Source organism: Balaenoptera acutorostrata, chromosome 16, assembly GCF_949987535.1.
Source record: "Balaenoptera acutorostrata chromosome 16, mBalAcu1.1, whole genome shotgun sequence".
Lineage (NCBI taxonomy): Eukaryota > Metazoa > Chordata > Mammalia > Artiodactyla > Balaenopteridae > Balaenoptera > Balaenoptera acutorostrata.
The window spans coordinates 80,734,740-80,761,702 of NC_080079.1; the positions used below are offsets into that span (position 1 = coordinate 80,734,740).

The window sequence follows — 26,963 nt, forward strand, 5'->3', positions numbered from 1 at the left end:
ATCAAGTAGTGTGTATCTTCCAAATTTTTCAAGATCGTTTTGGCTATTCTAGGTCCTTTGCATTCGCATATAAGTTTAGAATCAGCTTGTCAGTTTCCACAAGAAGCCTGTGGAGATTTTGATAGGGATTGTGTTTAATCTGTAGGTCAGTTGGGGGAGAATTACCATTATAACAATATTCAATCTTTTAGTCTGTGAACATGGAATGTCTATTCATTTATTCAGTTCATGTAAATCCAAATTTACATAACATATACAAAGGTATGATACAATTGTTAACACTACAAAATGATGTTTGTGAAAGAAAGCAGTTGTATCCTGTATTATACCTTGAAGTTTATAAAATAAAAAGTAGTATTGTTTAAACAACTAAACTGATCTTTCATACTACTCTTATTTTTTGATGGGATAACTTATTATGTATAAACATGCATAACATTAAAACTATACGACCCCCAAATCATATGCATCTTTATTTTATGTAGTATTATATAAGGCATATAATACCTTTTCTCTTGTTTTCCTAATTTTTACTGGGTTGCCTTGGAACTAATACTAGGACATTGGATCTGACATTGTTGGTTGTCTACAAGTCATTCCACATTATTTCCCCACTCTCAGGCTTTGGGAATGACACTAGACACACCTAGGCACCTAGGACATGAAAAACAAACCCATAATCAGAAAACATTTGAATCCCAAATAGGACAATTCACTGCCTTTTCAGGATGGAAGGACTCCAGTGAAATCAACCTGCCAAAGGAATCTAGTTAATCTCAGCAAAAAAAAAAGGTACTATATTGAGTGCTCTGCATTGATCTCTACTTCTGAAAGATCAGATATTTAGCAGTAGTTTGCTCAGCCTTGGTGAGAGAGAACCCATGCTGTCAGGCCCATGAATAGTCTCCATCCCAACCACAATGGCTACTCCGTTCTTGGGCTTGTGAGGCCAAGGCTGATATACACTGGATGAATGGTTCTGTCCACCTGAATGCCCCTTGCCTCTTCTGTGGTAGCTGCTCTTTGATGGACCCTGACAGAAGACTCAAAGATCTGTACAATTTGTGCCTGCTACCATGTATCCAGCCATGTGCTTCTTTCCCAGACTTCCTCAGCACCAGTCATCCAGTCTTGCTCCAACCAGCCAGACTATTTGCCAGTCTTCGAGAGTATGGGTATATCCTTACCTCAGATCGCTTTTCCTGCCACAAAGATGATGAACAAGTGTACAATTTAAAGCCCTACTCACTTGGAGGATTTCTCCCTCACCATTGTCTTACAGAGTGGAGTTGAGTTGTACTGGCCACAGAGGACACTGGGTGAGAGATTGTGATTATTTTTCCATTACACCAGCTGAAATCAGCTTATTCATTTTTGATCTATTTTTATTATGTAAGCTAAGTGCTTGGGGAAGTCAACTGTGTGTTGTCTTTTCACATTCTTGATAATGTCATTTGATGTACAAAAGTTTTTAAGTTTGATAAATTCCAATTTAAATATTTTTTTTCCTTTGTCTGGTGGGGCTTTCGGTGTCATATCTAAGAATGCATTGCCATATCCAAAGTCATGAAGAGTCACCCTATGTTTTCTTCTAAAAGTTTTATGGTTTTATCTCATGCTTAGGCCACATATCCACTTGGAGTTAATTTTTGTAAATGTTGTGATGGAGTGGACTGGCATGGGTTTATTTTTGGACTCTCATTTCTATTCCATTGATCTATATGGTTTATCCTTATGGTAGTACCACACTGTTTGTTTGTTTGTTTTTTTACCACACTGTTTTTGATTACTGCAACTTTGTAATAAGTTTTGAAATCAAGGAAATGTGAATCTCCAAATTTGTTCTTCTGTTTCAAGATTGAAATTCCATATTAATTTCAGGATTGGCTTCTCCTTTTCTGGAAAAAAAAAAGCCATTGGAATTTTGACAGAAATTGCATTAAATCTGCAGATTGCTTTGGGGAAGTACTGATATCTTAACAATATTAAATCTTCCAGTCTATGAACACAGGCTGTCTTTACATTTATTTAAGTCTTCTTAAATTTCTTTCAGCAAAGTTTTCTAGTTTTCATTGTACAAGGCTTTCACTTCCTTGGTTAAATTTATTCTTAGATATTTTATTCTTAAAAGATGAGAGGGAATTCCCTGGCGGTCCAGTGGTTAGGACTCAGTGCTTTCACTGCTGAGGGCCTGGGTTCAATCCCTGGCTGGGAAACTTAGATTCCACAAGCCACTCAGTGCAGCCAAAAAAAAAAATGAGAAGAGGGGAAGGTAGAAATTCCTTCAACTGAGACTAAGGTGATGGATGAAAAACTGACTTGTAGCAGTCTCGTACAAGACAGGCATGAAAAACTCTCTCATGGCAGCTCCTTGCCAGGCTTATCTCCTTTTGCTTTAAAGGAACTGCATCCAACCAAGACTCAGGAGATGTACCAGCCCACCACTGTGTCATGGCAGAGATATTTTCTTACAACTCTACCCCCAATCTTTTATGTAAACAGTTAATGTTTTGAAGCATAGGCTATTCCATCATGTACCCTAATTAATTGTACCCATCCTTTCTATTGTCTTAGACAACATTAGACGAGCATGATCACAACTATGAGCACCAGCAGGATAGTCAATCCCACTTGGAGGGAAGACTGCAACCAGGCTCCCCATCCAGAGCCACTCCAGGTAAATATGTTGCAGGTATCGTTGAGATTAAAGAGCCATTCTCTCTAAACTGAGAGATTGACTTGTTCACTTTCCATGGTTCAGTAGTCCAACTGAAGCAAGAGGTTTTGGCAATTACATGTACTCCGCCTTATACAGCTGGCAAGAAATTCTGGGTGATGTGATTGTCCATTACCACTCATGCTATAAAGTTTATTCTTGGTTGTAGCAATCTCTGCGGTAGCTTTTGCTGTCTTGGGATCAGGATCCAATTCTTACAAGTCTAAAAGTTGGGATTATAATGTGAGGGACCTTAAGTGCCAGAAAGGACCTGTAGGAGGAACACTACCTTCTGAAGTGTACAGAGGAACAGCTTTTAAATTTTTATCAGCACAGACAGGATGACCAATCGAGCAATCAATTTCAGAGCTGTATCTATGGTCTAGGAAGAATGTATAAGGGAGTTTTTTTTTTTTTCCTCAGGCAATACAGGATGGCAGGGTCATTCAATGCCTGGCAGCAAGATCTAGTCCTAGCCCTTGAGGGATTAAACATTATAAAGCAGATTGTGCAGGATTCCTTGTCCCTGTTGTCACCCACGTGGACTCCCATAGGAAAGGACCCTTCAACAATGAACATCAGTGGACCAACAGATGTTAGTTCAGGTTGATCAGCCTTGAGACACCCAGATAAAGAACACAGACATCTGGATATTGCATCACACAGTATGTCCATCTATATTCCAGGATTGAGACCAAAATCTAGGCTTAGCGATTTAGCCCATGAGGCCAGGGAAGCCTGACAAATGTGCCTAGATTGCCAGCTACACAGTTGAATGGTGTTATTAGTTTCCTAGGGCTGTCATAATAAAGCAGCACAAGCTGGGTGGCTTAAAACAACAGGAATCAGAAATATATTCTCTCACAGTCCTGGAGACTAGAGGTCTGAAATTAGGTGTCAGCATGGTTGGTTCCTGCAATAGCAGGTTCTAAGGGAGAATCTATTTCATGCTTCTCTCCTAGCTCATGGTGGCTTCTGGCAATCTTTGACATCCCTTGGCTTTAGACGCGTCACTGCACTCTCCATATTGTGTCTGTCTCCTCTGTTTTCTCTTATAAGGACACCAGTTTTTGGATTAGGGCCCACTCTAATCCAGCATGACATCATTTTAACCTAATTACATCTACCAAGACTCTTCAAATATGGTCACCTTCTGATGTTGCGGACGGACATGAATTTGGAGGTGAGGGGGCACTATACTATTCACCACAAAGCACAAAATCAACCTGCTTATAACTGTGTAGTTCACATTTCCCCAATGATCCCTAAAATTCCTTTATAGGTTATTCTTTTAAACAGATTCACTCAACGACCCTGCATCCCACTGCGGTGTTTTGCAGTCTCTTGCAGTCCTGAAAGAACCAGCCTCAAGGAGCTCCAGAGCCTAGCCACGCGGGGTAGAGAAGCCTCCTCTTTCATGCATAACCCTTTAAACCCTCCGGGAGGGCGTATCACCAGGTCTTATGGGAAATGTAGTCCTACGTTCCCTGGCTCACACTGCGCGTGGTTCGGAAAGCCCCTCTGCCGCGGCTCGTCCTGCGCACATGCAGTTCAGTAGCCACGGTGTCTCGCTTTTCCGTGTCTTGCGGAGAAAATCCTGGAGCGTCCAGGTCTGCGCGTGCTCAGGGAGCAAGCGGGTGCTGCCTGAGTCAGAGCTGCGGGTGAGCCCGAGTTGGGTGAGGGCTGAGGGGTGCCGGTGCGGCTTAAGGACTGGTGGGAGGTGGCAGGGGGGAGGAACCCCGCGGTGTGACCCACGGTGAGAGAGCCTGCGAGGAAGGATGGGGCGGCCTCGGCTGCGAGGAGCGATGGCGGGGTCGGGGCGCCTCTGTCAGGGGAAGGGGCGGCCTCGGTCGTGGGGATGCGGACGTACGGAACCCCGAGAGGCTGCCGAGTCCACGCGACTGCGGGAGGGGGGGCGTGAGTTTTGTATCCAGGCGGAGCCAGGTGTAAACTAATTACTGCTGGCAAGATGATTGACCTACCTGAGACGAGGTTTTCTCATCTGTAAAATGAGAATATTGATATGTACCACACGGGGTTCTGAGGATTAAGTTTTTACATACGTTTTGAAAATATGGACGTAAAGTTTTTACATATAGCACAGAACTTATAGTTGATACTAGCTGATAAGGTGTTTGGAAGATACTTTGTTGTTTTCATTAGCTGTTTTGTTTAATCTTCACAACAGCCTTTATGTAACTGTTTTCTATTTTGACAAAAAAGGAAAACTGAGGCTCAGAGGGTTCAAGTGAAATGCACCAGGTCACACAGCCACGGTAGATATCCAGCCTAAAACCAGCATTGTATTCCTCACAGCACCTCCCGCGGGACACAGGGAAATAATCCCAAAGTGTGTGGACTGAATCTCACCTTGTGGTCAGGTATTTTGGGATTTCTTGGCATCTCAGAACCCTTGGGGCAGACTACATAATGTGTTGCTTGGACTGCTACACTGTCCAAACTTCAGCATCCTCAGTGGCCTTGGAGTTTAGACAAGTAAGTTCTGTGACATTTGGAGCCCTGAATGAAACTTCTAAATAAGATGATTTTGTCCTTTAAGCCTAGGTTCCTGTTCCTTTGCAAGTAGCAATCTTTATCCTGCTCAGAATGAGCAATCGTTGGCTAATATCACCACATCCAGAAGACCTCACCATGATGGTGAAAGGTCTGGACCAAGTTTCAGGAAAGATAGGTGAGTGGGACCCTGAGAGTGGTGGGCAAGGAAGTGTTCATTCTTTGGAGGGTTCACGTGGGCATGGTCTGCAGAGAGAGATCACTAGGCCCAGCTTTTAATAAGCATACCATGCCTTCAGCCTCCACTCGCTTTCTCCAAATTCTGAGCTGCTCTCCTATGAGGTCCGTCGTGATGTGTGCCCTCTAGAGGGATGCTGGCTGCTCCATCTAGCCTGACTTTATGGAGTCATAGAATAGGGTCATCTGTGTCTGCTTCATTTCAAAGCTGAGAAACCTTGACTGTGAGTGTACACGTAACCTGCCCATAGACACCCAGTTTGTTAGTGGTGGAGCCAGGAGTAGAAAAAGGCTGTCCATATTATAACGGGTAAGTCACCCACCAGGTTTTATTACAACTCAGAAACAAACAAGTTTTTAAATAGACCTTTTCCTGAAGGAACTCCCCCATCCCTTTCTGCAGGGTGATTTCTCTGACTCGAAGGGTAGGCAACTCAGTAGGATATAAGCAAACATATCTTGAGTACTTTTCCTACAACATTGATGATGAAAATAATGGTTTGTCTTCTGATGTAATATTATTTGTTCAATTAGTCCTGAATTGGTTCTAAAAGAAAAATCAAATTAATAAATCATTAGGAAGTAAACCCAGGGTTAAATTGCTCAGCCAAGCTCTATAACTTGGCTGTCAGAGTTGCACATGTGAATTCTCCCTCCACATAGTTCTTGCTGACTCCTCAGAGGCCAGAGAAACTTTTTCCCACAGAGGGGCATTTAACCAGCTGGTAGGCAGAAGTTCTTAGGAAGCTCAAAGATTCCTAGCAGCCAGATCTCACATGACCCACTCCTGTTTTCTTTTCCCATAGCTGTACATACAGCCTTCTCTGTACTTTCCCAAAAGGAACAGAAAAAGAACAAGTCCCCGGTGAGTTGTTTGTTTATTCATTTCTCACATTGTCTTCCACTGCAAAAATGATTAAAGATTAAAATGATAAAAATTATTAAGGAATATATAGAGTTAACAGATCTAAAACAAGGAAAAATCAACATTTAATTATATGGAGATAATCATAGTTGCTTTGTTAGTATGTATATTACACATATTGTATAACTCTCAGTTTTACAATAATAATTATGTGCGGATTTATCTCTGATACTTTGTACAAAAGGAAAATGCTTTGCTTTGACTCTAAGAATAAACAAAAGTAACTCTTCATGGAACATAAAGACTTCGTGAGTGGCCTGAAGTCTGAAAAAAAATTCTTTGTCTTAATGAAAGTGTGGTAGTTGACAACCTCACTTAACAAGCCTGAAGTGAATGCTACCTCTGTTTTTCTTCTCTGATTGTTCTTTAGTGGGCACAGAAGGCAGAGAGCCAAAGCATGACTCAGTTGATGTAAGTTGATGATTTCTTCTGTCTGTTTCTTGGTATGGTCTTTTTCCTGTTGCCTTTTTTTTTTTTTTTTTTAACTTTGGGTTTATTTATTTATTTATTTATTTTTATGGCTGTGTTGGGTCTTTGTTTCTGTGTGAGGGCTTTCTCTAGTTGCGGCAAGTGGGGGCCATTCTTCATCGTGGTGCGCGGGCCTCTCACTATCGCGGCCTCTCTTGTTGCGGAGCACAGGCTCCAGACGCGCAGGCTCAGTAATTGTGGCTCACGGGCCCAGTTGCTCCACGGCATGTGGGATCTTCCCAGACCAGGGCTCGAACCCGTATTCTCTGCATTGGCAGGCAGATTCTCAACCACTGCGCCACCAGGGAAGCCCTCCTGTTGCCTTTTAGCAAAGCTCATCCCCAAGCATTCCTCCTCGGTCCATTATAATTCTTACCTTACTATTGTTCTTGACTAATTTCATACCATGTGGATTTTTAACTATATCCGAGGATGAGACAACCACTCCAAATCTGAAATTCAGAAGCTGAATTTTGTGCCTCGTTAAGTAAGTAAGACCTATCACTGGCCAGACGTATTTTCAAAGCAAACTGTTGATTTCCTATAGGGTTTTTGCAAAGAGTTAGTATATTAGTTTCCTATGGCTGCTGTAACAAGTTACTGCAAATTTGGTGGCCTAGAACAACAGAAATTTATTGCCTCGCAGTTCTGGAGGCCAGAAGTCTGAAATCAAGCTGTTGTCAGGGCTGCACGCCTGCCTAAGGTTCTAGAGAAGACTCTGTTCCCCATCTCTTTTGGCTTCTGGTGGCTGTTGGGAGAGAGGGAGGAGATGGAATGGAAAGAAAACCAAGATGAAGAAAAATATTCCTTAAACCCCGTATCAGTCAGGGTTTTCCAGAGAAACAGAACCAATTGTGTGTGTGTGTGTGTGTGTGTGTGTGTGTGTACACATATATGCATATAACACACACGTACACACACCCATATATATTCATACATGTATATATTCATTCATTTAAAGGAATTGACTCGCGTGATTGTGGAGGCTGGCAAGTCTAAAATTTGTAGGGCAAATCGGTAGGCTGGAAACTGTCAGTTATAAATATATATGGAAGTTGAAAAATAATACAGCTAATATTTAGTACCGAGTTCCCCTTCCCTGAGTTCCTCTGGCTGCAGGTCTAGAACGTCTCCAGTGGCAGCAATGTTGACAGTCCCACAGCTATTTCTTCTAAAACACCGTTTATATTCAATTTGAATTTCATTTCTAAAAAACCCCTTTTCATTTCTTTACTGCTGTTTCATCTTTGTTGGCCAGTTCCCTGTTGCAGTTAACTGTTTTTGCAAATGTCTTATTGCTGAGAGACAAGGAGGCAACACAGCTACATGCTTTGCTGTGTGTGGTGAAGGCACAGCAACCAGTCACTGGCAGACTTTGGAAAAAACGACATGGTTGATCATTGTTCATGATGTGTGTCTGTTATTTTGTAGTGATTTGTGGACTGAAAAACAAGCAGTGAAGTTTCTACTTTGTGCACTTACAGTTATCCTAGTAACTAAAAATCTGACCCGTGTTGTTGGGCTGGTGTTATTTAACTAAATTGTGGTGACTGAAATTCGTGCATATCAGAACCATGCAAAGTTGGACTATTTGTATAGACATAAACATTCATACATACCTATCTATTAACACAAATATGTAGATGCTTAAAAGTTTCCTGGCAGTGTAGGTTATCAGAGACTTAGGAGAACTCTTGTGTAAAGGAATAATCCCAAGATTACACATCATCTATTCCCTGAACAGACCAGGGCATTTTTAAAATTTATTTATTTTTTGGCTGTGCCATGCGGCATGCAGGATCTTACTTCCCCAACCAGGGATCGAACCCGTGCCTGCTGAAGTGGAAGCTTGGAGTCTTAACCACTGGACCGCCAGGGAAGTCCCTAGACCAGGGCATTTTATATCACTGAAGCCCCAAACTCAATTCTCTCCTGATTTTATGCTATTTGTTAATCCAGTTTGCATCCATACCAGTTTCTATGCTTTCTGAGGGTAGAAACAGTGTTTTATGTACTTTATATATCCACAGAAACTAGGACACTTTCATACATATAATGTATTTTATGCTAGTGTGGACATCTATGTATGTATATACGCTGTAAGGGAGCAAACTTTGCCACACCAAAATGTGTCTCTTTGGCATGAGGATTAATTTAGGCTGATTATTATTATTATTTTTTTATATCTTTATTGGAGTATAATTGCTTTACAATGTTGTGTTAGTTTCTGCTGTATAACAAAGTGAATCAACTATATGTATATATGTATACATATATTCTCATATCCCCTCCCTCTTGCATCTCCCTCCCACCCTCCCTATCCCACCCCTCTAGGTGGTCACAAAGCACCGAGCTGATCTCCCTGTGCTATGTGGCTGCTTCCCACTAGCTATCTGTTTTACATTTGGTAGTGTATATAGGTCCATGCCACTCTCTCACTTCTTCCCAGCTTACCCTTCCCACTCCCCGTGTCCTCAAGTCCATTCTCTACGTCTGCATCTTTATTCTTGCCCTGCCACTGGGTTCATCAGTACCTTTTTTTTTTTTTAGATTCCATATATATGTGTTAGCATACAGTATTTGTTTTTCTCTTTCTGACTTACTTCACTCTGTATGACAGACTCTAGGTCCATCCACCTCATGACCAACAGCTCAATTTCATTCCTTTCTATGGCTGAGTAATATTCCACTATATATACATTAGGCTGATTATTTTTTAGAAACAGAAGACTCAGGAAGTCTTTCTTTTTACCTAAATAATTTAGATATAGGGCCTGTTCCTGGAGCAGAGCTGTCACCAGAAAAGCTGCAAAGAATGAAAGCTACGTGTGGTGGGGGAAACTCTACAGCAGCGGTCCCCAGCCTTTTTGGCACCAGGGACCAATTTTGTGGAAGACGGTTTTTCCGTGGGATGGGGGTGGTGTTCAGGGATGGTTCAGGCGGTAATGTGAGTGAAGGGGAGCGATGGGGAGTGGCAGATAAAGCTTCGCTTCCTTGCCCACCGCTCACCTCCTGCTGTGCCGGTCCATGGCCCGGGGTTTGGGGACCTCTGCTCTACAGGGCCTAGAGATCAGAGTCTACTCTGTGTCCCATTGTCTCTGAAGGCCCAGTAAACCTTTGTTCACCAAACTTTTGCTTTTCCATTTCCATGTAAATTGCCTTCCTCCCCTTTGAAGCCCCAATCACTACCACTAACATCCTTTTTTTATCTTTTGCTCAAGATGGTATTTAAAGTGAGGGTTTCAGCCGTTTTGGCAAGTTACTTAGCTTTCCTGGGTCTCTCCCCTTTATACATTTTATTAAACTTTTGTTTGATTTTCTTTTGTTAATCTCTCTCATGTCAGTTTATTTATTTTTTTATGGAAGTATAGTTAATTTACAATATTATATTAGTTTCAGTTATATAGCATAGTGATTCAGTATTTTTGCAGATTATACTCCATTATAGATTATTACAAGATAATGGCTATAATTTCCTGTGCTATAGAGTATATCCTTGTTACTTATCTATTTTATACATAGTAATTTGTATATGTTAATCCCATACCCCTCCTCCTTTCCCTCTCCCCTTGGTAGAAATGTAAATTGGTGCAGCCACTATGGAAAACAGTATAGAGGTTCTTCAAAAACCTAAAAATAGAATTGCCATACTATCCAAGGAATTCCACACCTGGGTGTATACCCAGAAAAAAATGAAAACGCTAATTCAAAAAGGTACACGTGGGGCTTCCCTGGTAGTCCAGTGGTTAAGACTTCGCCTTCCAATGGGTTCGATCCCTGGTCGGGGAGCTGTCCTGCATGCCTTGTGGCGAAAAAACCAAAGCATGAAAAACAGAAGCAATGTTGTAACAAATTCAATAAGGACTTTAAAAATGATCCACATCAAAAAAATCTTAAAAAAAAAAAAAAGGTACATGCACCCCAGTGTTTATAGCAACTTTATTTATAATAGCCAAGACATGGAGGCAACCCACGAGCCCATCAGCAGATGATTGGATTAAGAAGCTGTGTGTTACTCAGCCATAAAAAAGAATGAAATTCTGCCATTTGCAGAAATGTGGATGGACCTAGAGAATATTTGCTTAGTGAAATAAGTCAGGCAGAGAAAGACAAGTACTGTATGACTTCGCTTATATGCAGAATCTAAAAAATAATACAGATGAATGCATATGCAAAACTGAAACAGACTCATAGATACAGAAAACAAGCTTGACCTAGAGAATATCATCCTTCCTTTTGTCCATGTGGTGTATCACATTGATTGATTTGCAAATGTGGAACTATTCTTGTGACCCTGGAATAAATCCAAGTTGGTCATGTTGTATGATCCTTTTTACATATCGTTGCATTCGGTTTGCTAATATTCTGTTGAGGATTTTTGCATCTGTATTCATCAAAGATATTGGCCTGTAATTTTCTTTTTTTGTAGTGTCTTTGTCTGGTTTTGGTATCAAGGTAGTGGTGGCCTCATAGAATAAATTTGAGAGTGTTCCGTCCTCTTCAGTTTTTTGGAATAGTTTGAGATAGGTATCTGGTAGAATTCCCCTGTGAAGCCGTCTGGTCCTGGACTTTTGTTTGCTGGGAGTTTTTATTTTTATTTATTTATTTTCAGCTGCTCTGTGCAGCTTGTGGGATTTCAGTTCCCTGACCAGGGATCAAACCCGTGCCCCCTACAGTGGAAGCACTGAGTCCTAACCACTGGTCTGCCAGGGAATTCCTGAAGGGAGTTTTTAAATTACAGATTCAATTTCACTTCTAGTGATTGTTCTGTTCAAATTGTCTGTTTCCTCTTGACTCAGTCTTGGCAGGCTCTGCGTTTCTAGAAATTTGTCCATTTCTTCTAGGTTGTCCAATTTGTTGACATATAATTGTGTCATAGTCCTCTCTTAATGATATTTTTTGTATCTCTGTGGTATCCAAATTGGAAATGAAGAGGTAAAACTCTCTTGTCAATTTAATTCTTGGAGCAGCCAGAAGAACCTAGAAGGGCGGAGGAAAATTTCTTCCTCTCTGACAACATTACGCATGAATTAATAGATTAATTGGGTATTTTCACTATGTTTCTCTTTGTCCCACCACATATAACACAAAACAGGGAATATGGTAAACATATAAACTTTTTCTAATAAACTCAACAGTGAACATGGTGAAGAATTAGTTCCTAAATATCTTTTCTCTATCATACAGTGGTGAATATTTCAGATTGATCAGACATATGCTGTTACAGGGATCAATTTCATTTGAGGATGTGACTGTGAACTTCACTCAGGAGGAGTGGGGTCAGCTGGACCCTGATCAGAGGACCTTGTGCAGGTATGTGATGCTGGAGAACTACAGAATCCTCATCTCACTGGGTAAGCAGAGCTTCTCTAAGTAACAACATCAGACCTGTCCTTTCTCTGTTACCAAAGCATATGGATCTTTTGTAGAGTTTAATGATATTTAGGTTTGGACACCAGGAATATTGGTTGTGTTTTCACCTCCCCATTGAAAGATTCCAGTGGGCCCCTTCATTGTGCAATTCCTGAAGCTGGACCTTGGTTTTTCTTCTGAGTTCCTGAAGCCGGGCAGTGTTCTCTATGTCCTGTATCACTTTCCACTATCAGGGCATTGCATTACCAAACCAGAGGAGATCTTCAAGTTAGAGCAAGAAGCACCATGGATATTAGAGGAAGAATTTGCAAGCCATTATTACCCAGGTGAGTAATCCAGCAGAAATTAGATCCCAGGTGGTTGTTTTAGATATAAGCATCTTTGGAGCATTTTGAACAAATCTATTTAGAGGCTCCATCTGTTTGGAAATGACTAGGGATATTTAGCCTACATGCCTCAGATACCTAAATTCACCACCAGATATAGTCTTACACATAAATGTTTTCTTTTTCGCTTGGCTTTTTAGGAGTTTAATCCCTATTACCTGTACCTTGAATTTCATTCCTATCTCATAATAAATATTTTATCTTAGTTAGTCCCCTTTCCTCTAAGCATTGTCAGTTGCCCACATTCCCTTCTAGCAAGGACTCCTTTTGTTTTCAGGAGTTAATTAATTAATTAACCAATACTGCTTGAGCACCTGGTCCATGTCAATCATACTCTAAATGAAAGAGATACAGCAGTGGGTGAAATAAGTTCCTTGCTCTCAGGGAATTTACTTATTAGCAGGAAACAGACACAGGAACCTGACTGCCCTGTGAGAATATGATTTAGAGGGGTGGCAAGAGTAGAAGCAAGGAGACCAGTCAGGAAAAGAGATAATGCCATTGACTAGGTTTAGGGAGACAGAGTGTATAAAGTGTTGGAGTTCTGGGTGTATGTTGACAGTGGGGTTAACAAAATTGGCACATAGACTCTAATCTACCTCCTCTAAATACTTCATTCCTCTGGTAATTTCTTAGAACAACATCCTTGTCTACTTGTGCTCCCTGTCACATTTACTGCATAATTCTCTGATTGGGCATATTTTACTGTGAATTCCACTCTTTATAATTCATCCATTCTTACTGAACCTTTAATTCTCTATTCCTGATGTTTCTTTCACCCCTTCTATCCATTTTGGAAGGTATATTCGTGAAGGGCCACATAAATATATGTACATTCATTGCCAACTTTACTCTCCCCTTTTCTACCCCAGTAGCTTTGATTAGTTGGTTCACTGTCACCCCGTCCCCTCAGCTCCTCGGAAAAGTGGAGGAAATGGAAAAATTTATTTGGAACTTTTATCTCAAAAGAATGATTCTGAAACCAAAGAGTCAGATAAATAGTATTTGTGTATTAGCCCAATTTTATAAGTAGTTTAATTCATAATGTATGTTTAATTTTTCTTATTTTTAGATGAATTGAAAGTTGATGGCATGATAAAGAGCAAAGAAAACCAAGACAGACATTTATGGCAGGCTGCATTTATGAATAACAAAAAAGTCATTACTGTGAAAGAGAATGTATTAAGAAAACCATTTAATTTTTGCATGGACTCTCTTCCTTCCAGAAGAATGCCCAGTAAATATAACCTAGGTGGAATCAGTTTAGAAAATATATCAGAGTTAACCGATAATAATAGAAACTATTCAGGAAAGAAATCTGATGATACCAATGGGTGTGAGAAATTGATTCCTGAAATTAATCATGAGAAAACTCATACTGGAGAGAAACTTAATGAATTTAATAAAAATGAGAGCACTTGCTATCATAATGAGGATTTTATTCAGCAACAGGAGAGTCACAGTGTGGAGTAACTATTTGAATATAATGAACACATTAAAGCCTTCCACAGTAATGCCCTCTTCATTACTCAAGAGGGAACTCACACAAGTGAGAAACTCTGTGATTATGGTGAATGTGAGAAAACCATCAAGGATGAGTCAAACCTCATGTTACATCAGGTAATTTACTCAAGGAAGAATCACTATAAACTTAATGAATGTGGGGACACCTGTGATAAGTCAGTCCTCTGGAAGAAACGTCATAGACTTCACATGGGTGAGAAATACCACAAGCATAACATATGTGGAAAAGCGTTCTTCCAGCAGTCAAACCTCACAGTACACCAGAAAACACACACAGGAGAAAAACCCTATCAATGTAATGAATGTGAGAAATCTTTTTACCATAAGCCAGCCCTCACTGTATATCAAATAATTCATACAGGAGAGAGACCCTATGAATGTACTAAGTGTGGGAAAACCTATCAGAAGTCAGCTCTCCATTGTCAACATCAAAGAACACACACAGGGGAGAGGCCTTATAAATGTAGTGAGTGTGGAAAATCTTTCTCCCAAAAGTCAGACTTGACTGTGCATCAGAGGTCTCACACAGGAGAAAGACCTTATAAATGTTATGAGTTTGAGAAATCCTTCTGTATAAAGTCAAAACTTACTGTACATCAGAGAATACACTCAGGGGAGAAGCCCTACGAATGTAGTGAATGTGGGAAGATGTATTATATGAAGTCAACCCTCAATAAACATCAAAGACTTCACACAGGGGAGAAAATATATGAATGCAGTGAATGTAGGAAGACCTTCTGTGGGAAGTCAGTTCTCCTTAAATATCAGAGAGCTCATACAGGGGAGAAACCTTACGAATGTGTTGAATGTAGGAAAACCTTTTCTGAGAAGTCAACCCTCAGTAAACATCAGAGGATTCATACCGGGGAGAAACCCTTTGAATGTAACAAATGCAGGAAAGCTTTCTGCCAAAAGTCACAACTCATTCAACATCAGAATTCATACAGGGGAGAGACCCTATGAATGTAACGAATGTGGGAGAACGTTTTGCCAGGCCTCCCTCAGTGTACATCAGAGAACACACAGGAGAGAAGCCCTATGATTGTAACGAATGTGGAAAATCTTTCTTTAATAGTTCAACCCTCGTTAAGCATAAGAGAATTCACTCAGGGGAGAAACCCTATAATTGTAATGAGTGTGGGAAGACCTTCAGCCACAAACCCACTCTTGCCACACATCAGGGAATACACACAGAAGAGAAACAATGTAAAGACATTTGTACAAAACACTCCTCCCATAATTCAGAGCCTTTGGTATGACAGAAACTATATCTGGGGAAGAAACTCTATGCGTGTAATGAATGTGAGAAGTCCTTCTACCAGAAGTCAGCTTTCAGTTGATACCAGAGAACTCAAACGGAAGAAACCCTGGCAGTGTTTTTATCAATATACATTTCCTTTTGCTACTGGGCACATTGTTAGTCTGTATTTCTGAGTTTCTCTTGCAACCACGTGGGACTATGTGAATGAGAGCTGGCCAATGAGATGTGTGCATAATGATGTCATTCACTTCTAGGTCTGAGACATAATGGGCTCCGTGGCAGTCCTTTGTGTTCTCTGTTCTCTGTGGGGTAGGAATGTAGTTGCCTTCCATTGAGAGGTCTGTATGCACTGTATGTTGGTGAACTCACACAAGAGTGGAGACTCCTGTCAAAATCCTGAATGTTTAGAAGCCTCGTCCATAAATCAAACTCACTGTAATGGGAAAAATCAGAGTCAAGAAATCTATTGGTTACAACAAATGTAGAAAGGCTTTACTAAAAGGTGATTAATATTTCACTGAACCTCAGGTAAATCAGAGTACAGTAAAACTTTATAAACGTTTGGCTTTCTGAAAGTTTTCAGTAAAACATACTTTATTATATTTCAGAGAATTTTTACTGAGGGAAACAATTTAGAAAACAAAGAAATTTTTTGTTTAGAAAAATGTTTGTTTTGGTAACAAAACTTTTGCTAAATATAATAAAATATCTTCTATGTATGTAGCCGCTGTAGTACATGTGTTTTTGTAAAACATCACAAATATTTTGAATGAATCATGTATACAGCGTTATGTATGTGTGAAAAGTCCTTGAGCTGTGGGAGACTTTTATATGTGAGTGTATTGTATAATATTTTCTGTGTTTAAAATTTTCACTGGAACCCAATAGAATCAAACTAAAACATCAAGATCCTTAATTTAATGACCATTATGACATAATTATCATTGTATATGTCACTGCAGTCTTTTATATTTTAACACTATATATATATATATTTTTTATATTAGTTTATTTTTGGCTGCGTTGGGTCTTCGTTGCTGCGTGTGGGCTTTTCTCTAGGTGTGGAGAGCAGGGGCTACTCTTTGTTGTGGTGCGTGGGCTTCTCATTGTGGTGGCTTCTCTTGTTGTGGAGCACGGGCTCTAGGCACGTGGGCTTCAGTGGTTGTGGCACGTGGGCTCAGTAGTTGTGGCTCGCAGGCTCTAGAGTGCAGGCTCAGTAGTTGTGGCCCATGGGCTTAGTTGCTTCGCGGCATGTGGGATCTTCCCGGACCAGGGCTTGAACCCATGTCCCCTGCATTGGAAGATGGATTCTTAACCACTGTGTCACCAGGGAAGTCCAAACACAATATATATTTTATGTGAGATTATATGTGACACATTTAAAGTATCATGCTACAGTTGATCCTTGAATAACGCAGGGGTTAGGGACACTGAACCTCCATGCAGTTGAAAATAAGAGTATAAGTTATAGTTGGCCTCTGTATCATGGTTCCACATTCACAGATTCAACCAACCATATATAGTCCTGTAGTATTTACTACTGAAAAAAATCCACATATATGTAGACCCACACAGCTCAAACCTGTGTTGTTCAAAGGTCAACTGTACACACATTTTCTCTACTATGTCCTGGCGTATATTAATGGGTATGGCTATTGTTACTGAACGGTCTGTTCAGTAAAGAAGCCAACAGTATTTTTGCCAGCCACATGTTTCTCTAATAACAATTATTTACATACAAAATAGAGGCTAAGTTCACAATTTTTACCTCTAGCATAAGCCTGAATTTAAGAAAGCAGCTGTGAACAGTAATGCTCGAGAAAACAACCCCCTCTTTCAATATCCTGAAATGTTTAAATGGGGACCCTAAGTAGGTTTGAGTGTACCAGCCCAGTTTAGATGGAATTAGGAATTATTTGTATGGTAACATGCTATATATCGTTGTCTTTACTTCCTAGTATTAGCAACCATGGTATGGTGCAGAAGTTGGCAGACATTTTCTGTAAAAGGCCATATAGTAAATATTTTAGCCTTGTAGGCCACATGTGCTTTCTGTCACCTTTTTTTTACAACCTGTAGAAACCATTCTTAGCTCATGGCCCATTGGAAAACAGGTTGTTGGCCAGGTTTGGCCTGTGGGCCAAAGTTTGCTGACCTCTGATGTAGCAGTTAAGAGCATGGACTCTGGAACGAGAGTTACTAGACTCAAATCCCAGTTCTGCTGCATATTAGCTGTGTGACCTGGGCCAAATCCCTTATCTGTTCTGCAGTTCCTTATCTGCAAAATGATGATAATGATATTACCTACTACCCCATAGGGTTCTAGTGGAGATTAGGTAAATTAGTAAATGTAAAGTACTTAGACCATTGGATACAGTGTAGTAAGTGTTAGCTTTTCTACAAGTAGCATAATTTCCTTGCAACAGATTTGTAGGAGCTTTTACAGACTTTTGATTAGTTATTCAACAGCTGTCTCTCACTTTTTCCATGCCAGCAGAATGTTGTTTTTGTTTCATTGTCCACCTTTCCTCTGTATGATACGAGAGATAATGATCTAACCTAATTTATTTTCAGCTTTTTGACTATGACTGATAAATAAAATTGTAAGATACAGTTGGCCCTCCATACCCGAGGGTTCTACATCTATGCATTCAACCAACCGCGAATTGAAAATATTTGAAAAATAAATTCTGGAAAGTTCCAAAAAGCAAAACTTGAATTTGCTGCATGCCAGCACTGTTTACATACCATTTACGTTGTGTTTACAACTATTTACATATTATTTGCATTGTATTGGGTATTATTTAATCTAGAGTTGGTTTAAAGTACATGGGAGGGTATGCATAAATTATATGCAAGTAATACACCATTTTATATAAGGGGTTTCAGCATCCACGAATTTTGGTATCTGATGTGGGTCCTGGAACCCTTTCAGGACATTTGGTCCTGTCCAAAACATCCATTGAGACATTTGGTCCATGATCCATTAAATAATACAGACATTTAAGTTCATTAAAAATTTATGTTATTTTTGTTGTATTTCATGATGGATTTTGGATTTCACATTTATTCTTCATGATGTTTGGCAGGGTTACTCTTAAGTCGATGACCAATTGCTCTTGAGTATATATTGACCTGATTATCGGTTTCATGTTCGTTATATCTGCTAACAATTTTGGTTATATGAATTTGATTTTGTTAGTATCGTTGTGAAATTGGTGGCCCTCTTTGAATGTGACCATCAAGAACTGGGTGATAACTTATTCATTGCTTTGCTAGTCATCCTTTAACACTTCAGTAAATCTCCAAATTGAAGGATGATGCACTACCATCAGCTTTATTTATTTATTTATTTATTTATTTATTTATGGCTGTGTTGGGTCTTCGTTTCTGTGCGAGGACTTTCTCTAGTTGCAGCAAGTGGGGGCCACTCTTCATCGCGGTGTGCGGGCCTCTCACTATCACGGCCTCTCTTGTTGCGGGGCACAGGCTCCAGACGCGCAGGCTCAGTAATTGTGGCTCACGGGCCTAGTTGCTCCGCGGCATGTGGGATCTTCCCAGACCAGGGCTCGAACCCGTGTCCCCTGCATTGGTAGGCAGATTCTCAACCACTGCGCCACCAGGGAAGCCCTACCATCAGCTTTTGAAATTTGTTATGCCAGCCTTTTACTGAGTTGTTTGTCCTCTGATCACCAGTTAGTACTGATGTATAAACATTCCAAGTTTCTGGTGGAAATCTTGCAGTTTCTGGTCTTCTGCTTCTGCCATGCCTTCCATGAACATACACTCTCTCCACATAATCCATTAGGTATCTAAATTTTCTTTTGCAGTCTCCACAGTGTACTCAAAAGTTTCATTTATAACTTCCGTAGGCAAATGGAAGTTCAAACAACAGGGATGTACAGGTGTTACTGTACATTGTCATATACTCTGGCGTTAGATCCAAAGAAGACTTTTTTTTACCACAATGATTGTGTAACAAGCATCCTTTTACTTATGCACTTGGTAGGGGTAGTTGAATCTTACTGATATTTGCAATCTTGAAATCCATCATGCATGATGAAGGGTTAATGTTGAGGTTTCTTTCCCATGCAAATGCAAGTACTTTCTCATACATGTATATCTGTGTCTTCTTATCCTTTCATTGTCAGTGCATAAATCGGTGGCATAGTATAACCCAGTACTAGACTGCGCACAGTAAATAATTGAGTGAAGTGTGTTGGTGTCATCTTGAAGATGCTATCAGTGAATCTTGTTGTACTGGCACTGATATAGTGAATATTGTCATAAGTTGTGTAAATAAGAATTCTTTTTTCATCTTGAGCACCAGAATCGTGCATAAAAAATGGTTTGCCTCATCTGGTCACTTTACACTCCTCTGGAATTTCAGTTTCATGCAATGATGTTGGGTTTGGAGGTCAATGGGTTCTGGAGCTCCCACCATCTCCCTTTTGGAGTATATTCAGGGTTTCATAAGCAGGTATGAGGAGACTGACATTGTTAATTCAGCATACTTCCTAACCTAGCAACCCCAGATTTTTATGATCTTGTTCATACACGAACTGCATGTTCCTTGGGAGTGTCAGTAGCTTCCATCATATTCTCTGAAAAGCTGATAACTCAAGAATGCAGTTCAAATGAGACCCCCAGGAAGCTCTCAGATGTCCTAGACTATGCCCCTCAATCACCATTTCACTGGTTCAGTCTGCCTGGAGAGCAAGGTTAAGGAGTTGGAGCTGAGTGTCAGAGCTTCATTTGGAATTTTGTGATCAAATGTGTGGACTCAGCAATTGCTCTTATGACAACTTCAGTGGCCATGAAAAATCATGTAGATGGCTCCAAGAGAGGTTCAAGGGAATCCATCTGATCCTTCCTTGTCTTGTGATCTTTCTCAGTACAGAACAAGGAGCTTTCCCTCCTTGGCTCAATCAGAGCCCTTTTCCTCTGAACTGAGGGATAAAGGACAAGATATCAGGTTTCTTTCTGCTTGAGGATAGGTAAGGACAGTGATCTTTGTGTGGGCAGTATAGCTTTAACACCTAGAACTGTCTGAGGTTTTTTTCAAAGAAAAATCACAAAGATTTGTTCTTTCAACTTAGGAGAGATACTAGTAACAACTAGGCTGGTTTGATGAGTTACTGTGGTAAAAGTTGCATGCAAAGAGTTAACAAATCAGAAGAGATACTCCTCAATCTGCCCTAGGTTAAATTTGTAAAGGTAAAGTGTTATTAATATAAATATTTCAGAAATTTTATACTTCATGGATATCTCTGGAGGTTTGTCAGTGCCCTCTTTGTTGATAATATGTTTATAACCTTAGGAATAAAATTCTTAGGAAGTAGTTACGTACAATTCTTTAATAGAGAATTGTATTCTCATTCTGTTATTATTTGCTACAGATATAAATTAACCACAGCCACCAAGTGTCTGTCATCTGCAGATAGTTTTTCATTCTGAGGCTTGCCTGAGCACTCTGCTATAAGCTCAACAGGTCAGAGTTTCTGTTTTCAACAAAGGACAGTCATGGAGCCTCATGGAATAGTACTGTCCAAAGTACTTCAATGATGGTTACTTCAAAGAATAGACTCCTGGTTACAGCTTCTGAGATAACATCACTTGGACAACTTTCAGACTTTACCAGTGGACTCGGGATTCCCAAGACTCTTCAGTCCAAAAGTAGATGGCTTCAGGGGAGCAGACTAGTAACCCAAGACCCAGAGGAACAAGAATATATTACATTGGGTCAAATGAATTGATGAGAAAAATTTTATTATTGCTATTCATAGGAATATTTTATGTAGTTTTAATTTTCTATTTCCTGTATGTTATGGGATGAATTGTGTTCCCCCAAAATTCATATATTGAAGTCCCAACACCCAGTACCCCAAACATGATAGTATTTGGACATAAGATCTTTAAAGATATGATTAAGTTAAACTGAGGTCTTTAGGGTGGCCTTAATGAATCCAACTGATGTCTTCATAAGAAGGGGAAATTTGGACACACAAAGAGACATTAGGAGCACACACAAACACACACACGGGAAAGTCCACGTGAGGACACAGCAAGAAGGTTGCCATCTGCAAGCCAAGGGAGAGAGGCCTCTTGAGAAACCAAACCTACTGACACCTTGATCTTGGACTTCTAGCCTTCAGAACGGTGAGAAAATGCATTTCTGTTGTTTAAGCCACTCAGCCTTTGGTATTTTGTTACAGCAGCCTAGCAAAATAATTAACTGGATTTATGAGGAAACTTTTCTATTTATAATCCAAAACAATTTAGTAGACTCTGCTTTTGTAAACTAAACTGAAACATTAAAAAATGTCTGATTCTCACTGGCATCTCAGAATTTAGAAACTATTACTATGTCTCCTTACTTTCGTGGCAATATAGTTATTTTCATAGGTTCAATAAGAATCTTTCCTTTTTTTAAAATAAATTTATTTATTTATTTATTTTTGGCTGTGTTGGGTCTTCGTTTCTGTGCGAGGGCTTTCTCCAGTTGCGGCGAGCGGGGGCCACTCTTCATCGCGGTGCGTGGGCCTATCACTGTCGTGGCCACTCCCATTGCAGAGCACAGGCTCCAGATGCGCAGGCTCAGTAGTTGTGGCTCACGGGCTTAAGTTGCTCCGCGGCATGTGGGATCTTCCCAGACCAGGGCTCGAACCCGTGTCCCCTGGATTGGCAGGCGGATTCTTAACCACTGCGCCACCAGGGAAGCCTGAATCTTCCCTTTTTAACCAGGATATATTTGGACAACTTGATTGTGCAACTACGGACTTAAATAGAGCATCACATTTGTTAGTGTTGCATATTTGATTGGGTATGAGGTTTTTTTTTTTTTTTCTTAAGGTTTTTGGTTGTTTTTTTTTTTGATGTGGACCATTTTTAAAGTCTTTATTGAATTTGTTACAACATTGCTTCTGTTTTATGTTTCGGTTTTTCCGCCGGAGGCATGTGGGATCTTAGCTCCCTGACCAGGGATCAAACCCATACCCCCTGCATTGGAAGGCAAAGTCTTAACCACTGGACTGCCAGGGAAGTCCTGGGTATGATGTCATTTTTTAAAAAAATTTATTTATTATTTATTTTTGGCTGTGTTGGGTCTTCGTTTCTGTGCGAGGGCTTTCTCTGGTTGCGGCAAGTGGGGGCCACTCTTCATCGCGATGCGCGGGCCTCTCACTATCGCGGCCTCTCTTGTTGCGGAGCACAGGCTCCAGACGCGCAGGCTCAGTAGTTGTGGCTCACGGGCCTAGTTGCTCCGTGGCATGTGGGATCTTCCCAGACCAGGGCTTGAACCCATGTCCCCTGCATTGGCAGGCAGATTCTCAACCACTGCGCCACCAGGGAAGCCCCTATGATGTCATTTTTAAGGAACAAGGTCTACTTATGAAGCCAGTGCCTACAAAGCCCTCGAAGGAAAACTAGCCTGATAGTGTCTTACCGAATTCCAGCCTTACCTTGCAGTCAGAAAGATGATTTTCTGGAACTCCAGGAACATTCGCAAATTTAGAGGATTTTGAGAAGGAGCAAATCACCCAAATGTCTAGGTACCATGAATCGGATGAAATTTGGTGGAGTTTCTTGGGATGGGTTTCCTAGCTCCTGTGATACCAAATACTAGTGGCTTTTAAAAGTACTGCTAACTGTCTCGGTAAGGCTAGATCTTTAGCATGTAACAAAAAGTTTCACATGGATTCAAGATTTAGAATTTAAAAACTGACCTGTCAAAGTATTTTAAAATATTAATAAAATGTTCTGTCGCTTTTGTAATTATTTACTGAGCATCAACTATGTGCCAGATCCTGTTCTATGGTTTAGGCACAAAGTGAGCAAACGAGACAAAGTTCTGATCTGAACAGAGCTTGCATTCTTGTGGTGGAAGCAGCCAGTAAGCACAGAAGGTATTCAATATCATAAAAAAGATGATAGGGTTCTCCAGAGAATCAGAATCAGTAGGAGATATATCTATACATGAAGCCCAAGGAAGTCACTTTTGAGCAAAATGTGTAACTCTTCAATGGTGCTTGGACATCAAATGAAATAAAAATTGAAACTTTGCAATGTGATGACATAGAAATCACTGGGAAATTTACTGAAGGTAATTTAGAGCAGTGGGTGTGAAATCAAAATTGTAGTGCATTGAAAAGTAAGGTAAAGTGAGAAAATGGAGACTGAAAATTGACAACACTTTTGAGAAGCATCTCTTTATGAGGGAAGAAAGAAAAAGTATGTGGCTGCTGGATAATGTGAGGCCAAAGGAGAGAGGCTATTTAAAAAGCTTTTTATTATAGAAGTTTAAAAATATATATACAAAAGCAGAGGGGATTGGATGATGCCCTTCACTTGGATCAACAAATGTCAACATTTTGATACACTTCTTTTATCTTTTTTTCTTTTATGTTTTCTTGTCAACTTTTAAAGCAAATCTCTGATACCATATCATGTTACTCCTACATACTCCAGTATGGATCCTAAAAAGTAGACATTTTCTTGTATAACACCACAGTGCTGTTATCAAACCCAACAACTTTAGTAATTCTTTAATGTTATTTAGTGTCCAGTCTACACTCAGAATTCCTGATGGTCTCAAAAATATCTTTTTATAGTTGGTGTGTTCAAATCGGGATTCAAACACAGTCCACACTATGCATTTGGTGGTTAGGTCTCTCAAGTCTTTTTTAAATTGAATGCTGTCTCCCACCCCTCTTTTTTATGCCATTGACTTGAAGAAAACAGGTCCATTGCCCTGTAATATATTGCTTGATTGTTGATTTGGCTGATTGCTTCCTGGTGGTGGCATTTGAAATTGTTCTCAAATCCCTTGTATTTCCTTTAAGCGGGAAATTAGAACTGAAGGCTTGACTAGATTCAGGTTCAGCTTTTGAGGGCCCGAATACTTGATAGGTGGTGCCGTATACGTCATCATCATCATATGAGTAGACACCTAATCTTTGACACTCACACTTATAGTGACTCTAAGATTGATCGATGGCTTTAGGTGATGACAGCTTGGTGGTTTTGTCAAGTTCCCCGTCAACTTTCTTCTAATCCTTATATCATCATTAATAATTATTGCATGAAACAATTATTTCATGAGGGTCAAAAATGCATTTTTCTAATTAGATCATTTCCGTATTTATGGTTGGAGTTATTTAGAGAAAAATTCTCCATCATTAATTTCAGAGTAAAGGGTTGATTTTTAGCTATCTCCACTGCTGACCAATGAAGTTCTTTTTTTTCTTCTGCTCCGTCTCTATCTCCTGTGTACTATTTGAATTCATGGACTTTTACATATTTAAAGGTTTTCAATCAATTGCAGTCTATTCTTCTATGCTTAAATGGTCCCATCTTTGGTCACTGGGAGTCCTTTCAAAATGACTCCTGTGTTCTTTTGACCCCACTGTCCTTTTGTTGAAATAAGGGTTACTGGGCTTCCCTGGTGGCGCAGTGGTTGAGAATCTGCCTGCCAATGCAGGGGACACGGGTTCGAGCCCTGGTCTGGGAAGATCCCACATGCTGCGGAGCAGCTGAGCCCGTGAGCCGCAATTACTGAGCCTGCGCGTCTGGAACCTGTGCTCCACAGCAAGAGAGGCCGCGACAGTGAGAGGCCCGCGCACCGCCATGAAGAGTGGCCCCCGCTTGCCGCAACTAGAGAAAGCCCTCGCACAGAAAGGAAGACCCAACACAGCCATAAATAAATAAATAAATAAATTTAAAAATGGTCCACATCAAAAAAATCTTTAAAAACAAAACAAAACACTCTTGTCAAAAACTGAAATCTAATCAAGCCTCTAGATCTAACTACCAGTTTACAGGACATTCAAGGGACAGTGTCACATTTAAAAAAAAAAAAGAAATAAGGGTTACTGACAATAATAAGGCAACTACTGATCTGTTCTCCATCCTTATAGTTTTGCCTTTTCTGCAATGTCATATTTTGGGGGCTGACTGCTTTCACTTAGCAAAAGGCATTTAAAATTCATTCGTATTGTTGTGTGATTCCCTTTTTATTTTATTTTATTTTATTTTATTTTTAATTTATTTATTTGTTTTTGGCTGTGTTGGGTCTTCGTTTCTGTGTGAGGGCTTTCTCTAGTTGTGGTAAGCGGGGGCCGCTCTTCATCGCAGTGCGCGGGCCTCTCACTATCGCGGCCTCTCTTTTTGCGGAGCACGGGCTCCAGACGGGCAGGCTCAGTAGTTGTGGCTCACGGGCCTAGTTGCTCCGCGGCATGTGGGATCTTCCCAGACCAGGGCTCGAACCCGCGTCCCCTGCATTAGCAGGCAGATTCTCAACCACTGCGCCACCAGGGAAGCCCTGTGTGATTCCCTTTTAACACTGAATAATATTGCAATGTCTGGATGTATCATACTTATCCATTCACCTGTTGAAGGACATCTTGGTTGCTTCACTTTTGGGTTATTATGAATAAGTTTTTGCATGGAGATAAATTTCAAATAAGTTGGCCAAATACCTAGGAGCACGATTGCCATATTGTGTGGTAAGAGTATATTTAGCTTTGTAAGAAATTGCCAAACTGTCTTCCAAAGGGGCTGTACCATTTTGCATTTCCATCAGCAATGAATGAGCATTCCTGTTGCTCCACATCCTCACCACCATTTGGTCTTGTAGATTTTTAAAAAAATTTAGTCATTCTAATATGCGTGTAGTATTATCTCATTGTTGTGGTAGACTTACTTTGAAAATCATTTGGCAGTATCACATGAGCTCCTCTGATCTGGCAATTTCACATATGTACCAAGAGACATTGTTTATAAGAGCAAAAGCAAAAACTAGTAGCAACCCAAACATATAGTAGACAGAAGAATGAATAAATTTATAATATTATATTCATATAATAGAATACTATGTAGCAGTCTAAAAATATTTAACTTAATACATAATTTATGGAAGTGTACATAGCAATAAAACTATAATGAATATGATATTCATAATGATAAAATTATTAATAAGGGTTGCTTTTTTCAGGATCTCATAGAGGAGGGCACACAGGGAGCTTTAAAGTTATTGGTTATATTATTTTCCTTAAGTTGGGTAATGTGTATGCCTGTGTTTGTTTCATTCTTTGTATCATATATGTATTATTTACATTGCATTTTTTTATACTGGTGGCCAGGGGCATTGCACTATTTCATATGCAAAGAAATAAGTACTTGATAGACAGAAATATTAATTCTCTTTACCCTAAATGGTTGCAGTCTTTGCTCATATGTCTTTTTCTCATATGTAAACCTCTTCCTTATCTTCTTCAACCATGTTAACCCTTTTTTTTTTTTTGGCTGCGGCATGTGGGATCTTAGTTCCCTGACCAGGGATCGAACCCATGCACCCTGCATTGGGAGTGGAGAGTCTTAACCACTGGACCGCCAGGGAAGTCCCTATGTTAACCCATTTTTTAAAATTAATTAATTAATTAATTTTTATTTTTGGCTGCGTTGGGTCTTCGTTGCTGCGCGGGGGCTTTCCCTAGTTGTGGCGACCGGGGGCTACTCTTCGTTGCAGTGCTTGGGCTTCTCATTGTGGTGGCTTCTCTTGTT

General features: G+C 40.1%; 3 protein-coding genes across 3 annotated transcripts in view; all 3 read left to right on the plus strand.

The window, feature by feature from the left end:
* Nucleotides 1-444: 444 nt before the first annotated feature.
* On the plus strand, nt 445-14,236 carry LOC103004643 (zinc finger protein 510-like). The gene is made up of 8 exons (XM_007170805.3): nt 445-1,319; nt 2,575-2,677; nt 3,776-5,097; nt 5,277-5,408; nt 6,274-6,332; nt 12,088-12,173; nt 12,467-12,559; nt 13,692-14,236. The coding sequence occupies exons 4-8, from the start codon at nt 5,324-5,326 to the stop codon at nt 13,693-13,695; spliced, it is 327 nt and encodes a 108-aa protein (XP_007170867.1). The 5' UTR covers nt 445-1,319; nt 2,575-2,677; nt 3,776-5,097; nt 5,277-5,323; the 3' UTR covers nt 13,696-14,236.
* Nucleotides 13,850-16,322, plus strand: LOC130705019 (zinc finger protein OZF-like). The gene is given in 4 exon segments (XM_057530614.1): nt 13,850-14,088; nt 14,131-15,075; nt 15,077-15,172; nt 15,174-16,322. Coding segments are annotated over 4 exon segments (1,509 nt in total). The 3' UTR covers nt 15,403-16,322.
* A 3,484-nt stretch (nt 16,323-19,806) lies between these two features.
* BMS1 (BMS1 ribosome biogenesis factor) overlaps nt 19,807-26,963 on the plus strand; it is a 45,653-nt gene continuing 38,496 nt past the window's right edge. The window contains exon 1 of the mRNA XM_057530615.1: nt 19,807-19,884. Within this exon, the coding sequence (XP_057386598.1) occupies nt 19,807-19,884 (78 nt within the window). The remainder of the gene's footprint in view (nt 19,885-26,963) is intronic.

What these genes read in the sequence shown, in the direction of transcription:
- LOC103004643 (XM_007170805.3), top strand. Translation starts at nt 5,324, where the DNA reads ATGAGCAATCGTTGGCTAATATCACCACATCCAGAAGACCTCACCATG. An exon ending in AGAAAAAGAACAAGTCCCCG is followed by an intron (nt 6,333 to 12,087) that starts GTGAGTTGTTTG and finishes ATGCTGTTACAG; the next exon opens with GGATCAATTTCATTTGAGGA. An exon ending in GATCAGAGGACCTTGTGCAG is followed by an intron (nt 12,174 to 12,466) that starts GTATGTGATGCT and finishes TTCCACTATCAG; the next exon opens with GGCATTGCATTACCAAACCA.